At 45.8% G+C, this 23,383-nt stretch overlaps 1 protein-coding gene across 1 annotated transcript in view; it reads right to left on the reverse strand.

The window, feature by feature from the left end:
* Positions 1 to 23,383, reverse strand: part of LOC144098089 (uncharacterized) — a 51,860-nt gene that overhangs the window by 21,867 nt on the left and 6,610 nt on the right. The window contains exons 2-5 of the mRNA XM_077630641.1: positions 20,489 to 20,588; positions 8,009 to 8,101; positions 5,503 to 5,711; positions 2,128 to 2,490 (exon numbers count right to left, since the gene is read on the reverse strand). Of these exons, the coding sequence (XP_077486767.1) occupies positions 2,128 to 2,490; positions 5,503 to 5,711; positions 8,009 to 8,101; positions 20,489 to 20,538 (715 nt within the window). The 5' untranslated portion in view covers positions 20,539 to 20,588. The remainder of the gene's footprint in view (positions 1 to 2,127; positions 2,491 to 5,502; positions 5,712 to 8,008; positions 8,102 to 20,488; positions 20,589 to 23,383) is intronic.

Here is a 23,383-nt window from a genome sequence, read left to right on the forward strand (position 1 = left end):
TCTTCCCACTGTGTGGTGCAGTGTGATATATTGTGCAGAAGAGGAAATAAACACTTAAAACCCGCTCAGAACAAATTGACTATACGGCCAACGAATCTTACAGCACATGTTGCAAAGCTGATGATAGCGTTCACCAATCGAGATTAAAAAAAGTAGAGCACGACTGCCCAGGCTTGACTCCAGGTTAGAGAGGCGATCTGGCGAGATAAAAAATGCTTAAATGTCTGTGTGTCCACCTGTCCAAAAGAGTACATGCGTTACGCTAGCAGCAAGTTTTTTTATGGTTGTCTAGTAGAGCAGGGTGCAGGCACATTAAAATTGGCCAGCGTGGTTTTCTCTTTCGCACGCTGCTTGAAAATGTGGAGACAGTTGCTCAGTGGGCAATCTATTCCTCGCCAGAATAGGCCGGCTTTGGAGGTCAATCTTGTTCATAGCCGACATCAAAAGGTAACCAGCAATTAAGTAGGCGTGCCCAACAGCTCCGGTGCTTTACAGGCCTGTGTGTTTTCTATCTTACCATACCTGCACAACCCCAAGCCACTAGTTTGCAAAAATAAGTGCAACAGTGCAGTACGGTTCGCCGGTTCTGCACACAGCAGCCCCGATGCTAAAAACTGTTCACGAACAGTGCATCAGTAATCAAGCGATGACAGATCAGGACACCCAGTTAAAAAAGAAAGAACGCCACAAAACTGTCTTCTAACAGTAAACAGTGTGAGACATTGCTTCTTATGCTTCCAGAGACCGGACGTTTGGAGGGCACGGTTGTTTCCCCAGTCAGAGTTTACTTGCAGGGTCTGTTACCTTTTCCATACTGTGTCGCCGTACAGACATGGTTTTACAAAAAGGAGAGGCTGTAAGTAGATATTCCGCTCCTTCATTTACTCTGCTGGCAATGAAGAAGACTTTCATGTGTTGAGTTCTTGACTACCACAAAAAACCGAAAGCGCTGCTGAAACATTTTCTGCGCTGTCATCTTGTTATGCACGAAGTTTTAAAAGTCAGCGTGCCAACATAGTTCGGGCATCTCCAGAAATGCCGCTTAGGCAATGTGCAACTAGAGCGCCGCCATGAGCCGCCCAGAGGACGCTGTAGCAGTTTTTTTTTTTTTTTTGAGCGGGCTTTAAATTTTACGCGGTTATTTCAAAGCGTTCGAAGCTAATGAAAGAGCGACTCCAGAATTACACTGGAATTGTTGAAACTCTGCCATAAGATCCTTGTGATCACTCTTTACAGCACTGCAAAATAAACATTTGCGCAGCCTTCTGTGGTTATACGTTGATTAACGAAACTTCCAATGAAGTGAGGGAATTTAGAAATAAAATACATTTGCACGCCGTGCCTTTTTCTAGAAAAGTCTGCAAGGACCATTGTCACAGAATAAAACATTGTTGCAGTTACATCAAACTTACATGAAATACATTTTGTAAAGCCTGTCCCTTTTTACTAGGCAGGCTGGCACTGAAAAAAAGGCCTTCATGTTTCGAGAAGGAAGGTTTCCTTTTGCAGTGTTGACAAGTTAGGAAACGTTGTAACATGAGCGGTATGTGCCACTGAAAGTAACTTGCATTGCAGCAATTTTACTTTTAGCAGAATTACTTTTAGTACGTTTAATGGGCTTCAAACAAAGTGCGGGAAGGGCTTTGTGTCACCTTGTAATGTGCCTAGGTTGCGCGCCTGGAAAATATCCGGGAAGGGCCGCTTATTGCCTGCCCTACTTGAGGAAGCCTCTTTCGTGATCAGCTTACGTGAGATCATGCAGTGTTGTGCTCCACGGCGTTATGCTCTGCCACGGATGCTCCAGTGGGAATACGGAACGGAGTAATTAAGAATACGATTCCTAAGAAAACTGGGGGTTCTGACTTTCTTCAGCGCATCATATTTTTTCATTTCTATTGCGGACACATCTACGTTTCTTGAATAACCGTCTTTACTATGAACTACAGTAATGGGTAAAAAACCGGGTTCCCCAAGGTAGCTGACGAAACTGGTACCTCTCTTTTTTTACAGTATAGCACAACAGTGGCTCTTGCTTATCCGATTTTCTTTTTCGCTTACTGTTTATTGCAGGCGGTGCTGCATATATGCTACCAACAAGGAGTAAATATGGTGTATGTCGCAGTTCACCTTTGGATCCAGAACGGGTCTTCTGAGTGCTGCCCTCCTCCTTGGCTTCTCCGGAGCCCTCGGCGTTCTCTCCACTGCCCGCTGCACCGGTCTCCTCGCCGCTGCCCTTTTCCGTCCCCTCCGCACCCTCCTTTGAGCTCCCTTGGGCGCTTCCCTCGGCGGTCCCTTCTCCCGTGGCCTTCGCAGACTCCTCCCCGCTGGTCCCCTTCTCACTCTCCTTCTTGCTGGTCCTCGAACTTCCCTTCTTCGAGCTTCCCTTGGAGGAGGCCCCGGTTCCTTCTTCCCCCTCCTCCGCCTGCGTCCCACCTTCTTCCTCTGGGGCGGCCTCGGTGGCTTCCGCTTCGGTGTCTTCTTGGCCCTCACCTTTACATACATGTAGCCAAACTATTAAACTCAGCAGAAAGATTCTTCGGTTAGCTCCCATAACTTAACCTAAGCGAAAGGTGCCCGTGAAATAGACGAAGCAGAATACATGACCGCTGACGGCGAAAACTTCTATTCTCTAATTGTATTTCTGGTGCCACTCTAGAAACAGTCCCACTGTTTATATGGGGGTGGCGCTATTCAACTTTTTTGTTGAGCAGAAATTCTTTGCATGGAAGCTTATTTCTGGCTCGCGTAGGCAATGCCCGGTGTCGTATTTAATTAGTGCGCAGTAAACCAAAGGCTCTATACCGGCATGAATCAGATTCCTGTGCATCGGTTGGGCAGTTTTTAGAGTAAAATTCGAAAATTAAGAGAGAAACGAAGCAAAAAAACCGATTTATATTGTAAGACGGCATGGTTCTTGGTTGCCTGCTTATGCAGTTTCTTTCTGTTGTGTGTTTCGCGCGGAATGCATATCGAGAGTTTTCTCTGTAGGAGATAAGTAAATGCGAGAAATGCCATTGCCTGTGAAAACATCACACCTGCCATGGCGGCCGTAGCACCTACTTAGCGTTAAGCAATAATCATTACACTCTAAAGCAAGGTTTCGCGGCATCTTGATGTAAAAAATGCACAATAAGGCAGAACTCATTAGACCAGCACAGGAAAAGGTGTAGAAGTTAAAGTGTGAACACAAGGGGTGAACACAAGATAAGCCACTGACTACATCTCAAGCGCTAAGTTTATCCTGGTTTTTTTATGCAAGCACCAATGCATGCACTTAAAACGACAATTAAACTGTCAAAAGAAAATGGTGCACATAAGAACGGCTTCTTCAGGAGAGCCAGCTTGTGGTTTTGCAGTGCTCATGATGGTACTGTACACGCTCCACTCCGTATATTTGAAGCTCCTGTTTTGAGCGAGCGTGCGCAAATACAAAACTTAGCACTGAACAAACTGCTCGTTTCTGTGGCCGGAAAACCTAAGATAAGAATTAGAACGCAAAAGATTGCAGAATAAAGCATCTTAGAGGGCTCAACGAAGGGGAAGATAAAGATATAGCTGAAACAACCTAGGCCAAGGGGTCCAGAGCCAGCTGTGGCAGTCTGCTAGAGTTAGCGCTGTAAGGCAATGAATTAGCTTTCATGATAAAAGCAATGTTTTATTTTTTTCTCTCTTTCTTTCCCCAGAACAATGACAAATTATGCATAGTTGGCTCTTCTCATAAAATAATGCGGTCTTCTGATGCCTGCACTTCAGATATAATGCAGTAGCTTTTGCGATTAACTTCAGCATCCGCCATTCGCAACTCCGCAAAGCGGAAAACATTATCTAAGTTCTTGTATGCACGATTTTTGCCACAAATGCCTGCTGGCTGGTAAAAGCTTTCTACGTAGCATTAGACGCTATCCTATTGGAATTATTTTGTCATGGTCTTGGAAACAGGCTCTTCCTGATTCTCTCCCCTAACCTGAGAACGAAAACAGCTATACAAGAAAACACGTTCCGCTGCCATTGAAGGAATGAACCAGCTAGCTGGCAACTTAGGCACCAACAGAACTGAAGGAGAAATACAATTATTTACTTTTGCAGAAGAAAGTGTACGCAATTCACAGCTGAAGAGTTTCAGCGCCCACAGATTTAGTGGTTCAAAATAGTTGCATCCCTGTCGAAATGGCACATTCTGATCTGGGAAGCACAATGTTAATACCCCCATAAACGCTCACTAATTTAAAAGCTGTGCGAGCTGAGAATCGAGCGACTCATTCAGACTTGTATTAAATACAATTGGGCGCAACTCGCTTTGGTAGCCCCGCAGGAGACATTGGAGCACGGCGTAGAAAGAAAAACAGCATGCATCGCTCTCCTGCAAAAGCTCATTCAATGTTTAAGCTCGTAAACCCAAACGGAATCGCACCAACTATGCGGAAAACATGCCATTCTTGTCATAAAACACTGTTTTCACCGAGGAATTCGCGGCAGTTGGCTGAACAGTTTGTCCACGATGTAATGGAGAGTGTAGGGAAGTTAAGCACACTTGTGATCCTAAAAAATACGTCGCAAAGTTTCGCACAAGCGCCCAAGAGATGAATTGCAACAGAATTAATGCAACGAAATAAAATATGCCAGTTCAACAAACTCGAACCCCCCCCAAAAAATAGGTGAGGATACGCAAGCACCCGCAGCTAAATAGTTTACTGAGCGCAATGCCGGCTAAACAAATTATTTTCATTTCTGCCTTCGCACGCAGCCAAACAACGATACTTGAAACTTATCTCTGAGTGCGCTAGACACAGTCGCAGATAAATAGCAAAGCAATGAGCCCTGGATGGGGGCAACGGAATTGAAAATATTACCCTGTCCGGGTGTTCTATAAAATTTTGACGGCCTGTGTACGAAACGAGGAAATATCTCTGCTGACCTCAGGAATTAGAGGTCGCCGCTTCTTGCGTTTCAAGAGAATGCCGAATCTATCTCAGTCACGAGATTAGGGTTAAAATGGCTGAGAGACACTTTCGACAAGCCGCAGGATCTCAATTGCCGTTTGCTGCGCCTAGAAACAATGCGTTAGTGCTTGTAACGCTTCTAAGCTAACTTGGGTAAGCAGCGAGAATGCTTTATTGGGCCTGAAGGGAATGCGCAAAGACCGTTTCCACACGCTCCTCCACACGTCTGATGGTATGCAGATTTTCTTCTCCGCCTACCGTCTTTGGTGCACAAAACAATGCATGTCAGTGCATCACAGCCTTTGCTTCCACTTAATTTTCGTGACGTATAGCATGTATCTAAGAGCACGAACGCGAGGCTCGCACTCAAGGCTTGTTCCAAATGGATTGTTCGACTGCGATCGATAAGCGGCTCATACACCTGCGATGCTCGTGGATTCTGGTAAAATGCTCTACTCCTCATTGCGCGACACACTTAAAGCCGAGAGGTGAACGAGCTTTCCAAAGCGAAATTTGGGCTCAGTCTTCTCCGCCGGCTGCTTGGAACAGTAAGCGCGCGCACCGGTCTCGCCAGTTCCGTGCTTGCTGGTCTCCTTCGAAGTCCCCGCGCTGCCTGTGGCTCGCTTGCTACCGCTGCCAGACTGCTCCTTGGTCGAGCCCTGGTCGCCAGCATCGCCTGTCGACTCCGGCTTGCTGCTGCTCTTCCCGGACCGGCTCGACGCTTTCTCGGTGGTCTCATGGCTCTTGGTTGCGCTGCCAGCCTTGGATGACCTGCGCCGCGCAACGGTGGACTGGGCACGGCACTTTCTAATGCGTTAGTTAGGAGGCACAGCGGAGAGAGAGAAAACGTGAGATGGACAGTGAAGAAGAGTGGGGGGGGGGGGGGGGGGGGGGGGAGTAAAGAGAGGGATGGACGGCGTTGTGTAGAGTGACGAGTGGCTAACAAAAAGGCGCGCTCGCCAACTAGGGTCGATGGGTGGGGAGAGTGGCGAGAGGGCGCGATGTGGCAAACTGTGGTCGCTCGACTGGATCGCGCGAGTGTAGAGGTTGAACGGCATCTCACACGGTGATTGATGTCTGCACGACGCCACCGGCCACCGTAAGTGGGCAAGATTAATGTTAATGCATACTCTGCTGCATTGATCGACTGTGACTTTTAGCTGCGTTTTACAATGTAGTTTCCGGTTCTCCGTCTTCGGATTAGGAAAACGGCTTGACAGTGCTGAGAAACTACGTTGAAAGACGCGTTCTAGCGTTCGAGCACTACTTCGTCGTTTCTTTCAGCACTTCATGAGTGGCTCATAAACGTGTCTCTTAACATATGTTTGCCAAAGGGCGGATTCGACACACTCATTGCATACGACGTATTATGGCTGGAACAATCGAGCCGTAATGTGATAGCATACAGTTTCTTGCACGCGTACCTTCTGCATGCGACACGTATTGGCACGTAAAACGGCAGTGTTCTTGGGATCAGAGAAAAGAAAAACAGTGTTTGGTACTCATTCGCGTGAACTGTTGCTGAGTACAGTCGAGCCCACTTATAACGACAGCAGTTAAGACAAATGCTCGGTTATTACGAACGATAGCGATGCTATATTCAAAGTATCCATTAAGGCAATGGGACTGCGTCTCAGAAACAACGAACACAAGTGGCGATGTAACTCGGTTAAAACGAATGAGGAAGCGCCATAAGCGATGCCCCATAGTCGAGAAACTTAAGCTTCCAGTAAGCGCTTAGGTGGAAGAGCGTCTCCAGGCGCCCATGGAGCCTTTTTCCGTAAGGTGCGTGGGGGTCCAAAAATGCAGTAAAAATAGACGAGATATTGACGACAAAACGACATTTTTTCCTAATGCTGCCGCCTTAAGCACATGCCTTGAAAAGATACACCTGCACTGATGAAAGCCATAGCCGTCTTTTACGTTAAGATACTAGTGAGCATGAGGGGGAACGGCAGCGGCCGGCAACGGCCCTTTATCACCGACGAGCCTCGTGCACAGGGATGCTTTGAGAGCTACGCTTTCGTACGCTACAGGTAGAAAGCAAAGGCCTGGTCAACGCGTGAGTTTTTTTTTCATACAACGAGTCAGCAGCCAAGCATCACGTTCAATGGTGCGATCGGTATTGCGCACGATTAGCTCAAAGAGTGGCTTGTTAATCTCGATCATGGCATTGCGAAAAGAATACGAGCTCCACCTCGTGCCTGATAGCCTTGCAACGCACCACGTCTTGCTTTCTGTAGCTCTGTAGAAACCGTGCTTATCGTCGCCAAATGCCCAAGTGCAAGATCCTCCCACCGGACATGGCTGCATTCACGCGCTCCAGATGTTCTATCATCGGTGCATCATCCAGCTCATGCTGATAATAAATCATACGACACATGGGAATGTTCCGGCTCGGATATCTTTGTTCGCTGAAGAGAAAATGATCATTCATCATGCACTCCTCACTAAGCGTGAGGAGTGCATCCAGAATTGCTCTCTAAAGAATCCTTTAGAGGGAATTGATGATTGAGAACACTGTTGAACATCCACGTGATTAGAAGCATGTGGTCTTGCAGCAACGTGTTTTTGATGCACAGATGGCTAGACGTGATTTAATCTGAGATGCCTTCGTTAGTGCGAATCGTGACACGAGCATCGCAGTCACACACCTTGACAGAGCCATTCTACTCAAAGAACAAGGCTGCCCGACTGCAGAGAATCTCATGACAGCGACGAGGAAGTAAACCTTGCAATAGTTGCCGTAAACGCTTTAGCCATGATTATATTTACATCCTGTTATTAAACCAGCCTAACTATCGGCACTTTCGGCACTTACGGCCTCGTCGAGGAACAAAGTATGACCGCTCTTGTAGGCCTGAAAATTGCCGTTTCCTCACGCGCCTAACGAACTGTTGTAAGAAACCACCAAAGCCAGTATCGTTGGACTTCGCATTTCTGGAAGAAAAATTAGAAGTGCGCTTACTGCAGACCTCGGATACAACGAACGCAATCCATGCGACGGTCTGTTTGTTATGAGATTTCTCGATTGTATATGTTGCAATAAAGTAAAAGGCAAACTGTACTTTTCCTTGCCAGATGTTCCTTCCTCTTCTCCGCCTTCCTCCGCACCTTCGGTTGGGTGTTCAGTTGTTCCTTCTTCAGCATTTTCTTCCTCACTAGAAAGTGAACAAGACACGCGTAACGTGGAGTAGTTTCAAAGTTTGCACAAGAGCAATTGAGCTACTGGTTTCTAAGTGTACGCCGATTAGTTCAAAGATCCTTGGTAGGGACAACACATACTTCTCGTCACTTTCCAAGCTCTCTAGAGACTTGAAAACGTGCACCAAGATATGGAGAAAAAACTTTCCTGACGGGCATGCTTTCTCTTATATATATGAATCAATGCGCGTCAACCTGAATATGCCTTGTGGCTTCGTGTTTTTGGTCGTCTCGTGTTTCTGTGCGGTTTTTCCTTCCTAAGCATCAATGCGTTTCGCGAGCATCATTATTTCTTACGAGTGCAGCTAGTTTCAAGGCACTTCTGAGTTGTCCACCGGCTGCATGGCTGCTACCGCACCATTCATTCGTTAAATTTTCCACTGGCTCCTACAAAGGGAGTCACAAATGTCTGAGAGGGGCTTCTGGGTGTTTGGCGGCGTCTTATGACCACGTACCCAACCGTACACAACAAAAGTTGCACAATGCGCCAAGCCGTTAGCACATAAAAGTGGGCTAAGTAGTGACTGATCGCGAAATGCATTTTTTCTTGCGCTCGTGATAGAAAATCGACGGCAAAAATAGAGGCAAAATGTCCTCAAGTACTGCGCGTTTATTCTTGTCTCATGTCTCTCGCGCGTCGCCGGCGGCTCATAATAATTTCAAAAGTGAAGAAAAAGCATTACCGCATAGAAACTGTGTATGTGACTCAGAAATATTTAGCTCAGTGGCGTACTCCTCACTGAGTACGCGAAATCTCTTTAGTACACCGCTCCGAATTTGTGCATGGGTATGGTGTGCGGTATTCTGTGTAGTTTGCGCTTACATTTAAAAGCATTATCAGGCAGACAGTATAGATAATTGGCATTGCGATTTGAACCTTAAAATTTGCTTCTGAAGAAGACGTTAGCACCGTTTTTGTGGCACAGTGTGACCAGTTTCTTACATGGCAGATCTCTCTCAGTGTTGCGATATTTTGGTGTCGACAGTGCACGGCCAAGTAAAGCATGAACCACTGGAGTGAACAGTGATAAAAAGCCAGTTTAAAGCGAATATAATCTGTACCTTAAATTAACATATGTCCATTGATTACATTTCAGGGATGCCTAATATGATATATAAAACCATATTGGTCTTTTTTTGAAAAAAAAAAGCATCTTTTTGCCAGTGGTGATCCATTTAGAGCTCTTTGTTTTTCTTTGTAATCGTTCAGGATAGCATAGTGCAAAGCAAGAGAACCATAAAAGCGGCAACCACGAATTGTAGCGCGTGGTGGCGTATACACGCGGCCAGCACACTTAACTTCTTCATGCCATCAGTTCGAACGCTATGACACCAAGTATGATCTTGCTCGTTTGCACATAGCCGAAAAACCGAATAATTATCGGAGGTGCTCCATTTCCGGAATTCAAAAGACTGAAATTGTCAGAATGTTTGTTGACCACGCTTTAAATCATAGTTTGTCTGGGAAGGAACGCTGGCCATTTATTTTGACTGTTTCTCCTAAGGGGGTATGCAATTTTTAAAAGTTGGCGTTTTCAGTTAGAATGGTATTTTCTTCGTCTTACCGTTGTCAGCAGTGCAGCGCGTCAGATTGTAGTTAAGCGTGCTAACAACAATGCTTCTGAAATAATTCTGACATAGTTAAGCTTTCAACATTACAGTCACTCTCCTTAGTTTTCGAGAAGCGTGTAGCCCACCGTTTGCATAAAAACTGTCAGTTTATATCATTCAGAAAACACAGTTACCCTATGCGCTGTGGCCCAAGAAATTCTGCTTACCTTGAGCCAATATACATGCTCTTTCTAAAAGCTTGCAGGCGAAGCAACCCCATACAGTTCACGTAACTCGTCAAAATAGCCAAAATGTTTGAGGCCACAGCATCGAGGGTAACGTTTTCCAATTTTTAAAAACTGATATGCATAATAATAAAGCCTCTGAATAAATAGAGACCAATAGTAAGAGTAAAAAGTTGACAGTTCAATATTATTTAAGCAGCCTACTAGCTAGCGCGTGTTATCATGCTTTCGGATGCGCTATACCGCTGGCAGTGCTACATCGTTCCGCATCTTCGCGGTTTTCCCTCTCCTCTCGCCACTTTTGTACGCGGAAAGGTCGGCGCTCCTCCTCCGCCCTCTCCCCCTCCCCCTGCTGACGCGGGCGGGAATTCCCCGAGGAGCGGAGCTTCCTGATCCGCCACAGCAACGATGTTTACCGGCGTCGTTCACGGTAACTGCGTGACGCATCAAAGAATCTCACCAATAGCTATCTCTGAACCGAAGTCCGCAGGAGCGTGTGACCAAGGAGGGCGCGGGCATGAAAAAGCCGCCAGATATTCCAGGTGTTTCAGGGAAGGTGATCACTCGTGTATAAAAATAGGGTTTTTGAGGTGAACAAGCTTTCTTCGGCGTAGTAATGGCAGCGTTGTCGGACGTCAAAAAACAGGCGAACCATCTTAACTAGGTAAGTGATTAACTAAATTCTAATAGTTGAATTTTAACTATTACCAATAGGCACATGCTTGCAATTAGAGATTTGTAGCCGGCCGTTAGTAATAGCCATAGCAGCTTTTAGAATTTCGAGAATGCCATTACTCTTGCCGCTGTGGCACGACAAAATTTAACTATTTTGACTAGTTATGACCACTGGAGGGGTTGCTTTGCCTGCATACTTTTAGAAAGTGCATGTATTTTAGCACGATGTAGCCAGATTTTGTTGTGCAACAGCGGCGAGAGTAATAGCATTTTCGAAATTCTAGAAACTGATATGGCTATTATTAACGGCCAGCTACAAATCTAATTGCAATTAGGTGCCTATTTGTAATAGCTAAAAAGTTAACTATTGGAATTTAGTTAACTTGGCTAGCTAGTATGATTCGCCTATTTTTTTTAGGTCTGCTAACGTAGGCATTACTATGCCAGAAAAAGCTTCTGCTTACCTCAAAAACACTACTTTTAAACGCGAGTGATCACCTTCCCTGATACTCCTGGTATAGTCGCCGAAATTCGAGCGAGATAGTGGGTTGTCTGCTGTGTGTAGAAGTGTGTTAATTGGCTCAGGTGTTCGTGAGGACAGAATGTAGTGATCGAGCGAGTTGATATATTCTCATGAGAAGGTGTTTCACAGCTCCCTTTAAAAGGGATGCTGCCCCGCAGGGGGGCGCCTGCAGCCTGCAGGCGTCGCGACGGTGCGTGGCGACACCGCGGGTTCCCGAGCATCCGCAGGGACATCCCCGCAAGGGGATGATGGTGAACAGTGCATCACCACGGACCCGGGCATCCATGTTTCGCCGTGCGTGGCATCGCCGTGTCCGGGGAAAATGGGATCCTGGTGGTTGAGCCGATGCCGAGCGTTTGGACCTTAAGGCCCCTCGGCGGAGGCAACACACCACTTTGGCCCCAGCTTCCTGTAGACGGCACCTTCGGCCTGACCCGACCGGGGGAAATCGGCAGTCGCCTTTTCCTATTCTCCACTTCATCTTTCACTTTCCTACCCCTTTCTCACAACTCTCCTGTCTCCCACTCACTTCCAGGTTTTTTTTTTTCCTTTTTCCTGGCGGCGAGGGTTAACCTTGTGTGGCTGACAAACCTTTGTTACGCCATATCTGGTTATAGTGATGGTGTACAGCTGGCGCAGACAGGGCTTTTTTAAGGCACCTGTCCCGTCCCCATGTAGGGCTCCATGGTGGGTGGCTGCCACCATTGCCGAACAAAGAACACATTCCATGGCTTCTCATTTTTTTCAACCCGATCTCCCTCGAAAAAGAGGGCCCACCGAGACAGATAAATTCTTCAAAAAAAAAACGCTACAAGCTTCCCTCGATTCCACGTTGTTCACAGCGAACACCAGGAACAGACTGCTAGACAAGTGTCACCATTCATTGTTACCTGGAATTTAACAAGTGCCATAGGAGACGGGTACAAGATCAAAAAACTAGCAAACGGAGACCTTCTTTTAGAAGTTTTATACAACCACCAACGAGAGAAATTGTCAGAAGTGAAGTCATTTGGAGATATACTGGTCACAATTAGCACACACCGATCTTTGAATACTGTTAGGGGAGTTATCTCAGATGATGACCTCAAATATGTATCTGATGAAGAACTTCTGGAAGGTTTGAAGGAGCAAAACGTGACCAACGTGTACAGGATAAAAATGAGACGAGATAATAAAGAAATCCCCACAAAGCACATTGTCCTGACATTTGCATCTAGTATCCTCCCCGACTCCGTAGAAATAGGCTACATAACGCTCCAACTAAGACAGTACATACCAAACCCACGACGCTGCTTCAAATGCCAACGTTACGGCCACAGCTCTGAGTTGCCGGGGCCAACTCACATGTGCTAAATGCTCTTCCCATGAACACGATTCCGAAAACTTTGCAGTTGAACCACACCTATGTGTAAATTGTGAGGGCAGTCATCCTGCATACTCACGCGCATGTCCAGTTTGGAAACAAGAAAAGGAGATTGTCACAATCAAAGTCAAAGAAAACATAACATTTAGGGAAGCGCGGAAGAGGGTAGCTTCGATACACAAACCTACTTTCTCCGATGTGGTGCAAAGGGGCACAGCACCACAGCCGCTTTTGGCTCCCACTCAGGCCACACGCAGTGAGCCTGTAGCGGGGCCACCCGTGCCCAAGGTGGCAGCAGCACCACCCACAAAACAGGACGCGCGGGCCTCCAGGTCCGCGGGCCCCAAGGTCCCTCCCCACACGGAGAGGCCGAACATGAAAACAAACGTGCGGCTCGCACGTTCGTCCAGCGTGTCGGAGGATGCGATGGACACGATGGACACAAGTAGTCCTAAGGCGTCGACGTCGGAAGGGCGGCGGGGCTCCATAGACCGAAAAAAAAAGAAAAGCCCCGAATAAGGGCGCCTGAAAACCCAACGTAGTTCCTTTCAGTACCCACATAATACAAGATGGCTTTTATACACTGGAACCGTAGGGGACTCTTACATATAACCTAAGCGACATAAAAGACATATTAGCCACATACTCACATGTCGCCTTGTGTTTACAGGAGACAAATTTAGGCTTTAAACACGAAAACATTCTAAAACACTATAAGGTCTTCCGCCGTGACCGAGAGCAGGCGAGCCGGCTTTCGGGTGGCGTAGCCATCATTATTAACAGTGGAATCGCAGCCCGAGAACACAAGCTGAAAACCAAATTAGAAGCTGTGGCGGCCATCCTGCACACATTTATAACACTCACAGTGTGCTTCGTTTATATAGATCCACATCTTAATATAACACTCCAAGACTTGCAAGATCTTTTAGTGCAACTACCAGAACCGTTTTTGATGGTCGGAGATTTTAACGCCCACTCCAGTTTTTGGGGCAATAACAAAACCGACACTAGAGGCCAACTGATTGAGGATTTTATACTCTCCAATAACTTTTGCCTCCTGAACACTGGCAAACAAACCTATTGTTCCCCTAGCTCAGGAAAATTCAGTTGCATAGATTTGTCTTTTAGTTCGTCCTCGATTTTTACAGATTTTAATTGGGATGTCTTAGATAACCCATATGGAAGTGATCATCTACCCATACTAATTAGCTTAGCACATTCACCCGAAGTAATCCCAACTAAACCACAACAATGGAAACTGCACTTAGCCGACTGGGCACTGTTCTGTGAAAAAGCCAGCCTAGATAGAATAGTTTCTGAAGACGTGAGTGTAGACGAACTAAACGAATGTCTCACAAACTGTATTATTGCCGCTGCACGCCAAGCTATTCCTCAATCCTCTGGAATAGTAAAACAAAATCACAAATACTGGTACACAAAAGAATGTAAAGAAGCAAAAAAGAAACAAACCAAAGCCTGGGGCATTTTTCGCAGATACCTTACACAGGAGAATTTTATAAAATTTTAAAAGGCGAGAGCAAAAACTCGTTATATCCATCGTAGTGCAGAAAAATCTTCTTGGAAAAATTACGTGTCGTCGATAGACAACTCAACCACAACAAAACAAATGTGGGAGAAGGTTAGAAAGCTAAAAGGCAACTACTCTCCGTTCACAGTCCCCCTTCTTACCGCTCCCGGTGTACAGACTAGTCTAGAACAACAGGCAGATATTTTAGGCGAATATTTTTCCGAAGTTTCCAGCTCATCCCACTACAGCGATTCATTTTTAAAATACAAAAAGACAGCAGAGAAACAGAGACTGCCGACAGGTTGCGGTACAAACGAACCGTACAATAGTTTAATTACAATACAAGAAATCCAAACAGTACTTTCTGCCGGTAAACATACCGCCCCCTGCCCAGATCAAATACATTACCAAATGCTAGCCCATCTTTCTGAACCTGCCGTAGAGGCACTTCTGAAGTTTTTTAACAAAGTTTGGTTATCAGGAAAAATACCCAAAGCTTGGAAGGAAGCTATTATTGTGCCGTTTCTTAAACCCGGGAAGCCACCAACCGCTCCGAACAGTTATAGACCCATAGCCCTTACCTGTTGCCTCGCCAAGTCCTTTGAAAGTGTCCTAAACGTAAGATTACCTTTTGTCCTTCAATCCCGTGAACTTCTCGACAGCCATCAATGTGGTTTTAAAAAAGGATGCTGCACCACAGATCACCTAGTCCGCCTTGAAAATACTGTCAGAGATGCGTTTATACACAGACAACAAAGTCTTGCAGTCTTTTTTGACTTAGAAAAGGCATACGACACAACCTCGAGGTTTAGGATTCTGCAAGACCTTGCCGAGCTTGGCGTCCGCGGCAGGATGTTAAATTGCATAAAAGACTTTTTATCCAATCGCTCATTCCATGTGCGCCTAGGCTCGACCTTTTCAAAGAATTTTATTCAGGAAAATGGGGTACCCCAAGGCTGTATTTTAAGTACAACTCTCTTTGTCGTAAAAATGAATTCTATTAGGAAAATAATCCCAAGGTCCACTATGTATTCTGTTTATGTTGACGATCTTCAGATAGCATGTACATCCTCAAACATATCCGCTTGCGAAAGACAAATACAGCTAACAATAAATAAACTGGCAAAATGGGCAGACAGGAATGGTTTCCAGTTCTCTCCACAGAAAGCAGTGGCCTTACTTTTTTCGCTGAAACGGGGTCTACAGACAGACCCCACATTATACCTAAACGAAACCCAGTTACCTTTAAAAACTGAACACAAATTCTTAGGCATAACATTTGACCGAAAACTAACTTTTCTACCTCACATAAATGCCTTGAAAAAGAAAGCTTCTCGATCGCTGAATATACTCAAAGTGCTTTCACACAAACACTGGGGTTCTGACAGGGCAAGCCTTCTACACATCTATCGCTCTGTGGTACGGTCCTGCTTAGACTATGGTTGCCTGGTGTATGGTTTCTGCAAGGCCATCCTACTTGAAACTACTAGATCCAGTGCATAATTTGGGGTTGCGTCTTTCCACTGGCGCTTACAGGACGTCGCCCATAAACAGTCTTTATGTCGAAACAAACGAACCATCACTTACAGATAGAAGAAGCATGCTTACATGCTCATACGTCCTAAAAATCCGTTCCCTTCCATAACACATCTGTTATGGAATAGTTACAAAGTGTCCATCCAGAACAATCTTTAACAACAAACCGCAAGCCACCAGGTCAGCGCTCTTACGCTTTGAAGAGATCTGCCGGAATCTCGGCATACTGAACACATTACCCAGCATTGCGCAAAGACGAGGTCCACTGCCTCCATGGTAGGATTTTCCTACATTGTGCGATTTCACTCTCACACAGTTCCGCAAAAAGCAAACTCCACAACACCAAATAGTACAAGAATTTCTGGCACTTGAGGAAAAATACAATGGTTTCACAGCCTTTTATACTGACGGTTCGAAAACGGATACTTATGTAGGAAGTGCAGTGGTGCGAGGGAATTCGGAGACAACAATACGACTTCCACAGTGCGCATCCATCTTCACTGCAGAATGTTACGCAGTATATGTGACCGTAGAAAAAATACTCAGCGAGAACCTCGAAAACGCTATTATTTACACAGACTCTTTAAGTATACTCACAGCCCTCCACTCAAGAAACGCAATCACTCCTATACTTGGTGACATTATACACAACATAGTAACAGCCACAGCTAGAAGACAAAACATTAAACTCTGCTGTGTCCCGAGTCATGTCGGCATAAAAGGCAATGAGCGAGCAGATTTCTGTGCTGCTCAAGCTCGTGGCAAGGAAATAAAAAAAGTAAATATACCCTTGAATGACTGCATGAAATTAGTACAAATGAAGTAAAGGAAAAAATGGCAATCGGCTTGGAACAGCGAATTGAATAATAAACTACACTTAGTAAAGCTGATTTTAGGTGAATTTAAGTCATGCGTGCACCAAGAAAGTTTTAAAGAAGTGATTTTGTGCCGTCTCAGAATAGGCCACAAGCACATTACGCACAACTTCCTGCTAACAAAACAAGATAAACCTGTTTGCGAAGAATGCGGAGATGAACTTACGGTTAACCACATTTTATTCTCATGTATATAACTAGAAAAACTAAGAAAAAAGAACTTCACTCAATTTTATCATGAATGCATTCCTTTCCACCCTACATTGCTTTTAGCTGATAATGCCATTGTTAACATACCTTCCATTTTTAGCTTTTTAAAAGCAGCAGGCGTACTTGAAAAGCTGTAATTTTTTTTAACCACTGGATCGCTTTTATACATGATACACCTCAGCCACTTTCTCATTCTCGAGAAGTAGGCTGAGGCTGTTTATTTGAATAATTGGGAGCCTCAGGATCCTTGCTAGCCAAGGAAAGCCGCTTAGGCTGCCTGACCATCTTTAAGGCTTTTACCATTAGCCATTTCCAAATTTCTCCCCTTTTATTACTAGGCAGTACAATATTTTTAAGTCATCTGCACCAACGCCTCTTTTTTATAGTCCAAAACATTCTGTAGGAAAGCAATTCTATACCTTGTGCTTGGCGCATGATGGCCTTAGCTGCCTATGTGCCATAAAACCCAACACAACACAACACAACACAACACAAAAGGGATGCTGAACGAAAATGTTGGCGCCGCAGTTATTGACGCACATCATAAAATTCATCGGCTGAAACTAATAACAACTACTCAATATTGGTACAGAAAATGCACGAAAGTAATTTTTTCCCGATTTTGAACCTTACCACAGCACCTTACGGCCGCCTCTATATGCTCAAATCAAATCACTACACATGCTTTGCCGACGGGCTAGAATTATCTGCGTATGCGCTGCTATGTCTAAATCCCCGGTTTCCCGCGACCGCCCTTAGCAATGTAATCTTTCGGGCGGTGAAACAAAACGACGAGGTAGTGCAACAGCATCGTTGCTCGAGGCCCATCTTCGCATTATTTTCTGAGGTGTAAAGCACCGAAGACTGTGGACTCGTGCTGTGCAGCTATCGTTGTTAACCACGGCGCCTTCGAACTGCCGGCTTTTCTCGGAGCACTTTCTCCATCGGGATAATGCACTACTACAGCTGTGTCTAGAGCGCTCGAGGCCTAAATCCTGGCGCTGTTTCATTTTTCTTCATAAGAGAAGAGAAAACGGAGGTGACCAGGGACCGTAATCTATAAGCTGCTCATTTTCCGTTGTCTATTTCGCGTCCAATCGTCCCTCTGTAAATGCGCACTCAGATGCACCCGCGGCTTGCAAACGTCGGTGGGAAGCGACCCGGCCATTCAGCGGTTGGCGAACGATCTCACCATTGGCTGCCCATTGCATCCAATTTCAGTCAATGGTAAGGTCAAGTCGCCAACCACGCAATGGCTGGGTCACTTCCTACCGACATTTGAAAGCCGCGGGTGCATCTGAGTGCGCACTTAAAGAGGCACGATCGGAGGCGAAATAGACAACGGAAAATGAACAGATTATAGAATACGTCTCTAGATACGCGTTTGAGAAGAAGAGAAGGGAGCTTAGAGCAGTTTTTAGACTCAGTCAGCGTTAAAGAAGAGAAGGTGATCGATAGACCACGTGTGCTGGACACAACGCTTATAATATAAAATAAATACGGATATAACACCGTGTGTTCTCAATGAATGCAATAAGGTTCCGATCAACAACGGCGACGGAAACATCTTGCCGAATTCTTGTCTGATAAATACTGCACAGTATGATTACAGAAGAGGGCGGTGGGGGGCTAGTTGGTACGACAATCGATAAGCTTAAAATTTGTGAATAGGGCGGGACAGCAAATGAATGCAGTGCACAGGACGAGTACAGACGAACAACTGGTACACTGCTCCAGCGCCTCCTTTCCTCATGAAGAACAAAGCACATGTGCAAAAAACACTGCCACAAACGCACATTCGTCATGCCATGCGTATGAATTGTAGCTAATCCCGGTACCACCACAGATTATCCTTGTTCGGTCGAAAGCGGCGAGCAAGCTTCGCCGTCATGCCTGAAGGACATTCAGCGCTTCGGTAGAAGCTGTCTGCGTGCGGAGTGTAAAACCTTCGCCTGCTCAAGTAACGGTTTGCTAACGCAGTGGCCCGCGTGGTACGTCTGGCTCATTACGCTGTTCCTGTAGGCTATTTCTCTTTTAATGCCGAAACATTATATGTCCCGTTTGGGCACAAGAAGCCGTCCGTCTACCATCGTCGTCCATGGCACAAAATTCTTCAGTGACATCACTATGCTCTCGCATGACGTCAGCAGTAGATCACAAGATAGTGACGACTACAGCAACGAAAGAATAAAATTTCTTCCGAAGGTGCGAGAAATTGAACGAAGGACCTTCGTATAGCGGGGTGAGCGCACTGTCCATAACGTTACTTCTTGGCGAATAAAAGTGAAGCTGGTGTATGCGCTTCCTTGCGACCGTTTGCTAATGAGTGGGTGTCCTATCAGAAACGAACGAATCTTTAATGAATCTCGCAGCAGAGTTCACGATGAGGTAATGCTTTTGCATTCAAAGCACGTAAGCAGCCTTAGCTGCCCTCCGTAATTTTTTTTCTGTTTTGTTTGTAAGACAGTACGACTGTTCAATAGACAGGACTTCAAGAATGCTATGTTTGCTACTGAAATCAAGAATTAGGCACTACCAGCATGCGAAAACACACTGCTTTACTTGCTGCATTGTTTAATGCAATGCTGCGCCGTGTGCGCTCGGCTCGCTTAGTTCCCTGCAACGCTACATCGCAGTGTTGTGAACAAAGACTACTGCACTCGCACTCCTGTTTTCGTCAATGTCTGCGTGCATTCACGTTTGTAAATTAGCATGAACCTGTCTTCATGCTTCAGTAGGTTGGGGCGGTAAACTCGACAGTTATCCTAAAATTTCATCGGACACCACAAAGTGACAAACGATGAGATGGCCCTTTAATCATTAACAGGAGCCCTTCTGTCTGAACTCTGCACGTGAAACCGCTTCTTTAACACCCGACGCAACGCTGTTCTAGCTTTTGTCACCATAGTAGGTTAAACATGTGATAGGAATGCCCAAGATGTGTGAGGACGAATTACTGCATACAGCAACACACATCACATGAAGGTTGATGGCAGAAGCGCTTGCACCGTTACATTTATCGGCTTTTGTGCTGTGTTGTGAAGGGTAATGCGTCCTTAATCTTGAGGCAAGTAGCCTTAATACAAACGCTGCTAAAGATGTTGCTTATCTGGGCTCCCTGACGCGAACATCCTCTTCCCTCACTTCCCTTGCTTCAATGAATTAAACCAACGCCGCCGAAGGTGAAGCCTACGAAGCATTGTTTGGCAGTGTTCGAAGACTCAACAGCGTGTCTTTTTGGGCTTGTTGGTGCATGACCATAGCGAGATTGTAGCGCAGCAGTGTACGAGGAAACACCAAGACTGACGGCAAAGGGAAGACACATGGCAGCTCGTGGGTGAAGTTAGCGCACACCTGAAATTTCGGCAACAATTCCGTCATCGCGAGTTTCTCGGCGCTTTTGTAGCGCGGTGGCGAGCAGCCTGACAATCGTTGTGGTTTTAAAAGGTGATTACGTCATTATTATAAATGCTGGCGCAAAGCTACTTGGCATGCTTTAGCTTGAGGCTTCATAGATTCGATTTATTCACGAACTTAAGTTTCTTAAAAAATCATTTCACCTTCCCTTTATGGCACATTTGCATCACAATCACAGCACCATTAGGCTTACTGATAACTACAACCAGTGAAAGTAAGCGCGCGTCCTGTAATATGGAAACAGTATTGGTATTGTTTGGGGCTTACAGATATCGAACACCACAGTCTGACAAACATACATATTTCAGTTGAGTGGTTTCGCAAAGGAGTAATGTGTTGGAGTTGTAGATGGGTCGGAGAGAAAATATTCAAGCCTTAAGTGTAGATCACGCTAAAGGCGTGGAATTAATGTGAAACTTACGTGGTAGCCTTCTCCTCGACCTTCTTGTTGGGCACCGGTTTTTTCTTCATTTTGTTGCCTCAGACCCTGGCGCAACTGTAGCAGGTAGAAGTAGGTGAAACTAAAAGGGAAATTTCGTTATTAGAATATTAGGCTATTATTCGCTCGAGTTTCGGCTAATGTACTCTACGGCACTTGCAGTTTTAAAAATGCGGGTTTAAAATGCCGGACTTAGAGTTTTAAATGCCGGACTTAATGTTAGTACGTAACTGCTATAATGCGAGTTAAGATCGCCTTAGTTTCTGTTGCTTATAATTGAAGTAAGCAAGTATTCCGTGCCTATGTTGCGTTAAAGGATTATATGGCAACCTCGTAACGCGGACCGATAGTACCATAGGTGCATTCATTCAGGACTCCTGCTTTACTTTTGTATCAATGTGTATACCCACTCTTTAATATCCGATGATGTCCGAGCATGGTTTTCGACCATGTGGCATGGCACATGTGCCACCCCAAGACCTCTAAATCTCTAATCTAGAGCACTCGCTCACGCTTCTGAACGGCTTTTGGCGTTTAAGGTAATCTTGACTTGTTAACTATTAGTGTCAAAAGCACACTTATTGACATGAAGACTTCTCACAAAGGCTGCGCACTCCGCGACGGCCGAGTTTCGATGCAGGCAAAACGCAAAAGCCGCCCGTGCGCTGTGCGATGTCAGCGCACGTTAAAGATCCCCAGGTGGTAGAAATTATTCCGGAACCCTCCACTACGGCACCTCTTCCTTCCTTTTTTTCAATTCTTCCTTTATGTTTTCCCTTAGGGTGCGGTTAGGGTGTCCACCGAGTTATGTGAGACCCTTCCTGCGTCATTTCCTTCCCTCAAAACCAATGATCAATTTTCACTCCAAATGCATGCTTACAGAAAAGGCGAACCGCGGCCTTATTCTACGAAGACTGCGTTTAAAACTGAAGGACGCTTAAGCTTCGCCTTTAAGAGTGGAACGCTACAGCTTGTTGCAGCTCTGCCAGGGAGTCCACGGAACACCATCGCCCGTTCGGAGCGACGCCTTGCCGAAACGCGCGGGACTGAAGTTGCAGTCGTAGTTAGTCGGCACATCGTCACCACAAACCCGATGCCACGAACGCCAGCATAGCTTCTGCGCCGAACGAACGGGCAGCAAGCCGCAAGATTCGTCGGGAACGCGCTTTGGATGTGCTCTGCGTTGTTCGCCGCTCACCGCGTTATTCCTGCGTGCCCGCACGGCGCCACTGCGCCCGAACGAAATGAGCGGGAGGAGCTGCCGTCGCGCGCCATCTGTTGGGGCAGTGGCGTACAATGTGAGGAGGAGGAGGAGGAGGAGGAGGAGGAGGAGGAGGAGGAGGGATTTTTCGCTCACGGCCGATGCCGACTACACTGGCTGGATGGATGGATGGATGGAAGGTAGGAACGTCCCCTTTGAAACGGGGTGATGGCAGTAGCCACCATGCTCTGCTTTTATCCCTTCATTTTCGTTTAACTGTTTTAAGTTATTAAATTTCGCCATTTTCTTTAAATTCGTCCTCCTACACTTTTAACCTTATATCACCCCTCTCCTCTTGAGCCACCAATCCTCCAATCGCTTTTTGCTAATTTCCACTACAGATTTATTTTCATGACTTGTTATCTCATAACCCTAGGGCCTCAGGAAAAGTGACTGTGCCTGCATCGACATCAGGATGAATACCATCACATTTTAGTATGAGGTGTGCCATCGTTTCTACAAATTTACCGCACACAACACATGTGTCATCTTCTTCGTTAAATTTCTTTTTATAGCTGCGCGTTCTAAGACACCCTGACCTAGCTTCAAAGAGGAAGGCACTGCCTCATGAATTATCATAAAGCGCTTCCTTCCTGATCTTCTCTCTCCAGTATCGATATAGTTCTAGACTATGCTTCTTTTCCACAGAATCTATCCAATTTATACCTCCAGCATTTTAACCTGTCGTTTAATGCTCTGTTTTTCTCCGTCCTCGTGTCTGGGATACTTACTCGTTATCTTCCTAGTTTTTTCCCGCTAATTTGAGTCAACGCTCTTTTTGTACAGGTATTTAAATACCTTCGCTGCCCACCTGCTATTGTCCAATTCCCTCAGGCGCTCTTCGTAGAGTATTTTACTATGAGCTTCCCGTGCTTCGAACGATCCCCAGCCCATATCCCCTTGCACTGCCTCGTTTGTGGTTTTCGCGTGGGCGCCTAATGCTAATTTTCCAACAGCTCTCTGGTTTACTTCTAATTTCGACCGAAATTCTGCTCTAAAGCACAGAACCGAATTCCCGAATGTAAGCCCTGGCACCATTATTCCTTTCCAAATATGTCTCAGTACTTCATACCTATTGTACCCCCATAATGCCTTATCCTTCATTATCCCTGCATCTCTTAGCCCTATTGCTATGAGAGACTGATCGTGCTTTTCCGTGTACATCTGCCCTTCGTTTACCCATACCCCGTGGTATTTGTATTCGGCCACTCGTGGTATTTCATGGTCTTGCATTGTAAGCTTCTGATCAGTTGTAACATTGAAAATCACCACACCAGTTTAACCCGCCGCGAAGGCTCAGTGGTTAGGGCGCTCGGCTACTGATCAGGTGTACCCGGATTCGAACCCGACCGCGGCGGCTGCGTTTTTACGGAGGCAATACGCTAAGGCGCCCGTGTGCTCTGCGATGTCAGTGCACGTTAAAGATCCCCATGTGGTCGAAATTATTCCGGAGCCCTCCACTACGGAACCTCTTTCTTCTTTCAGTCCCTCCTTTATCCCTTCCCTTACGGCGCGTTTCAGGTGTCCAACGATATATGAGACAGATACTGCGCCATTTCCTTTCCCTAAAAACCAATTAATATTATGACTTAGCTGCGCTAGAACTGAAACCTAGA

This window comes from Amblyomma americanum, chromosome 7 (genome assembly GCF_052857255.1).
Source record: "Amblyomma americanum isolate KBUSLIRL-KWMA chromosome 7, ASM5285725v1, whole genome shotgun sequence".
NCBI lineage: Eukaryota > Metazoa > Arthropoda > Arachnida > Ixodida > Ixodidae > Amblyomma > Amblyomma americanum.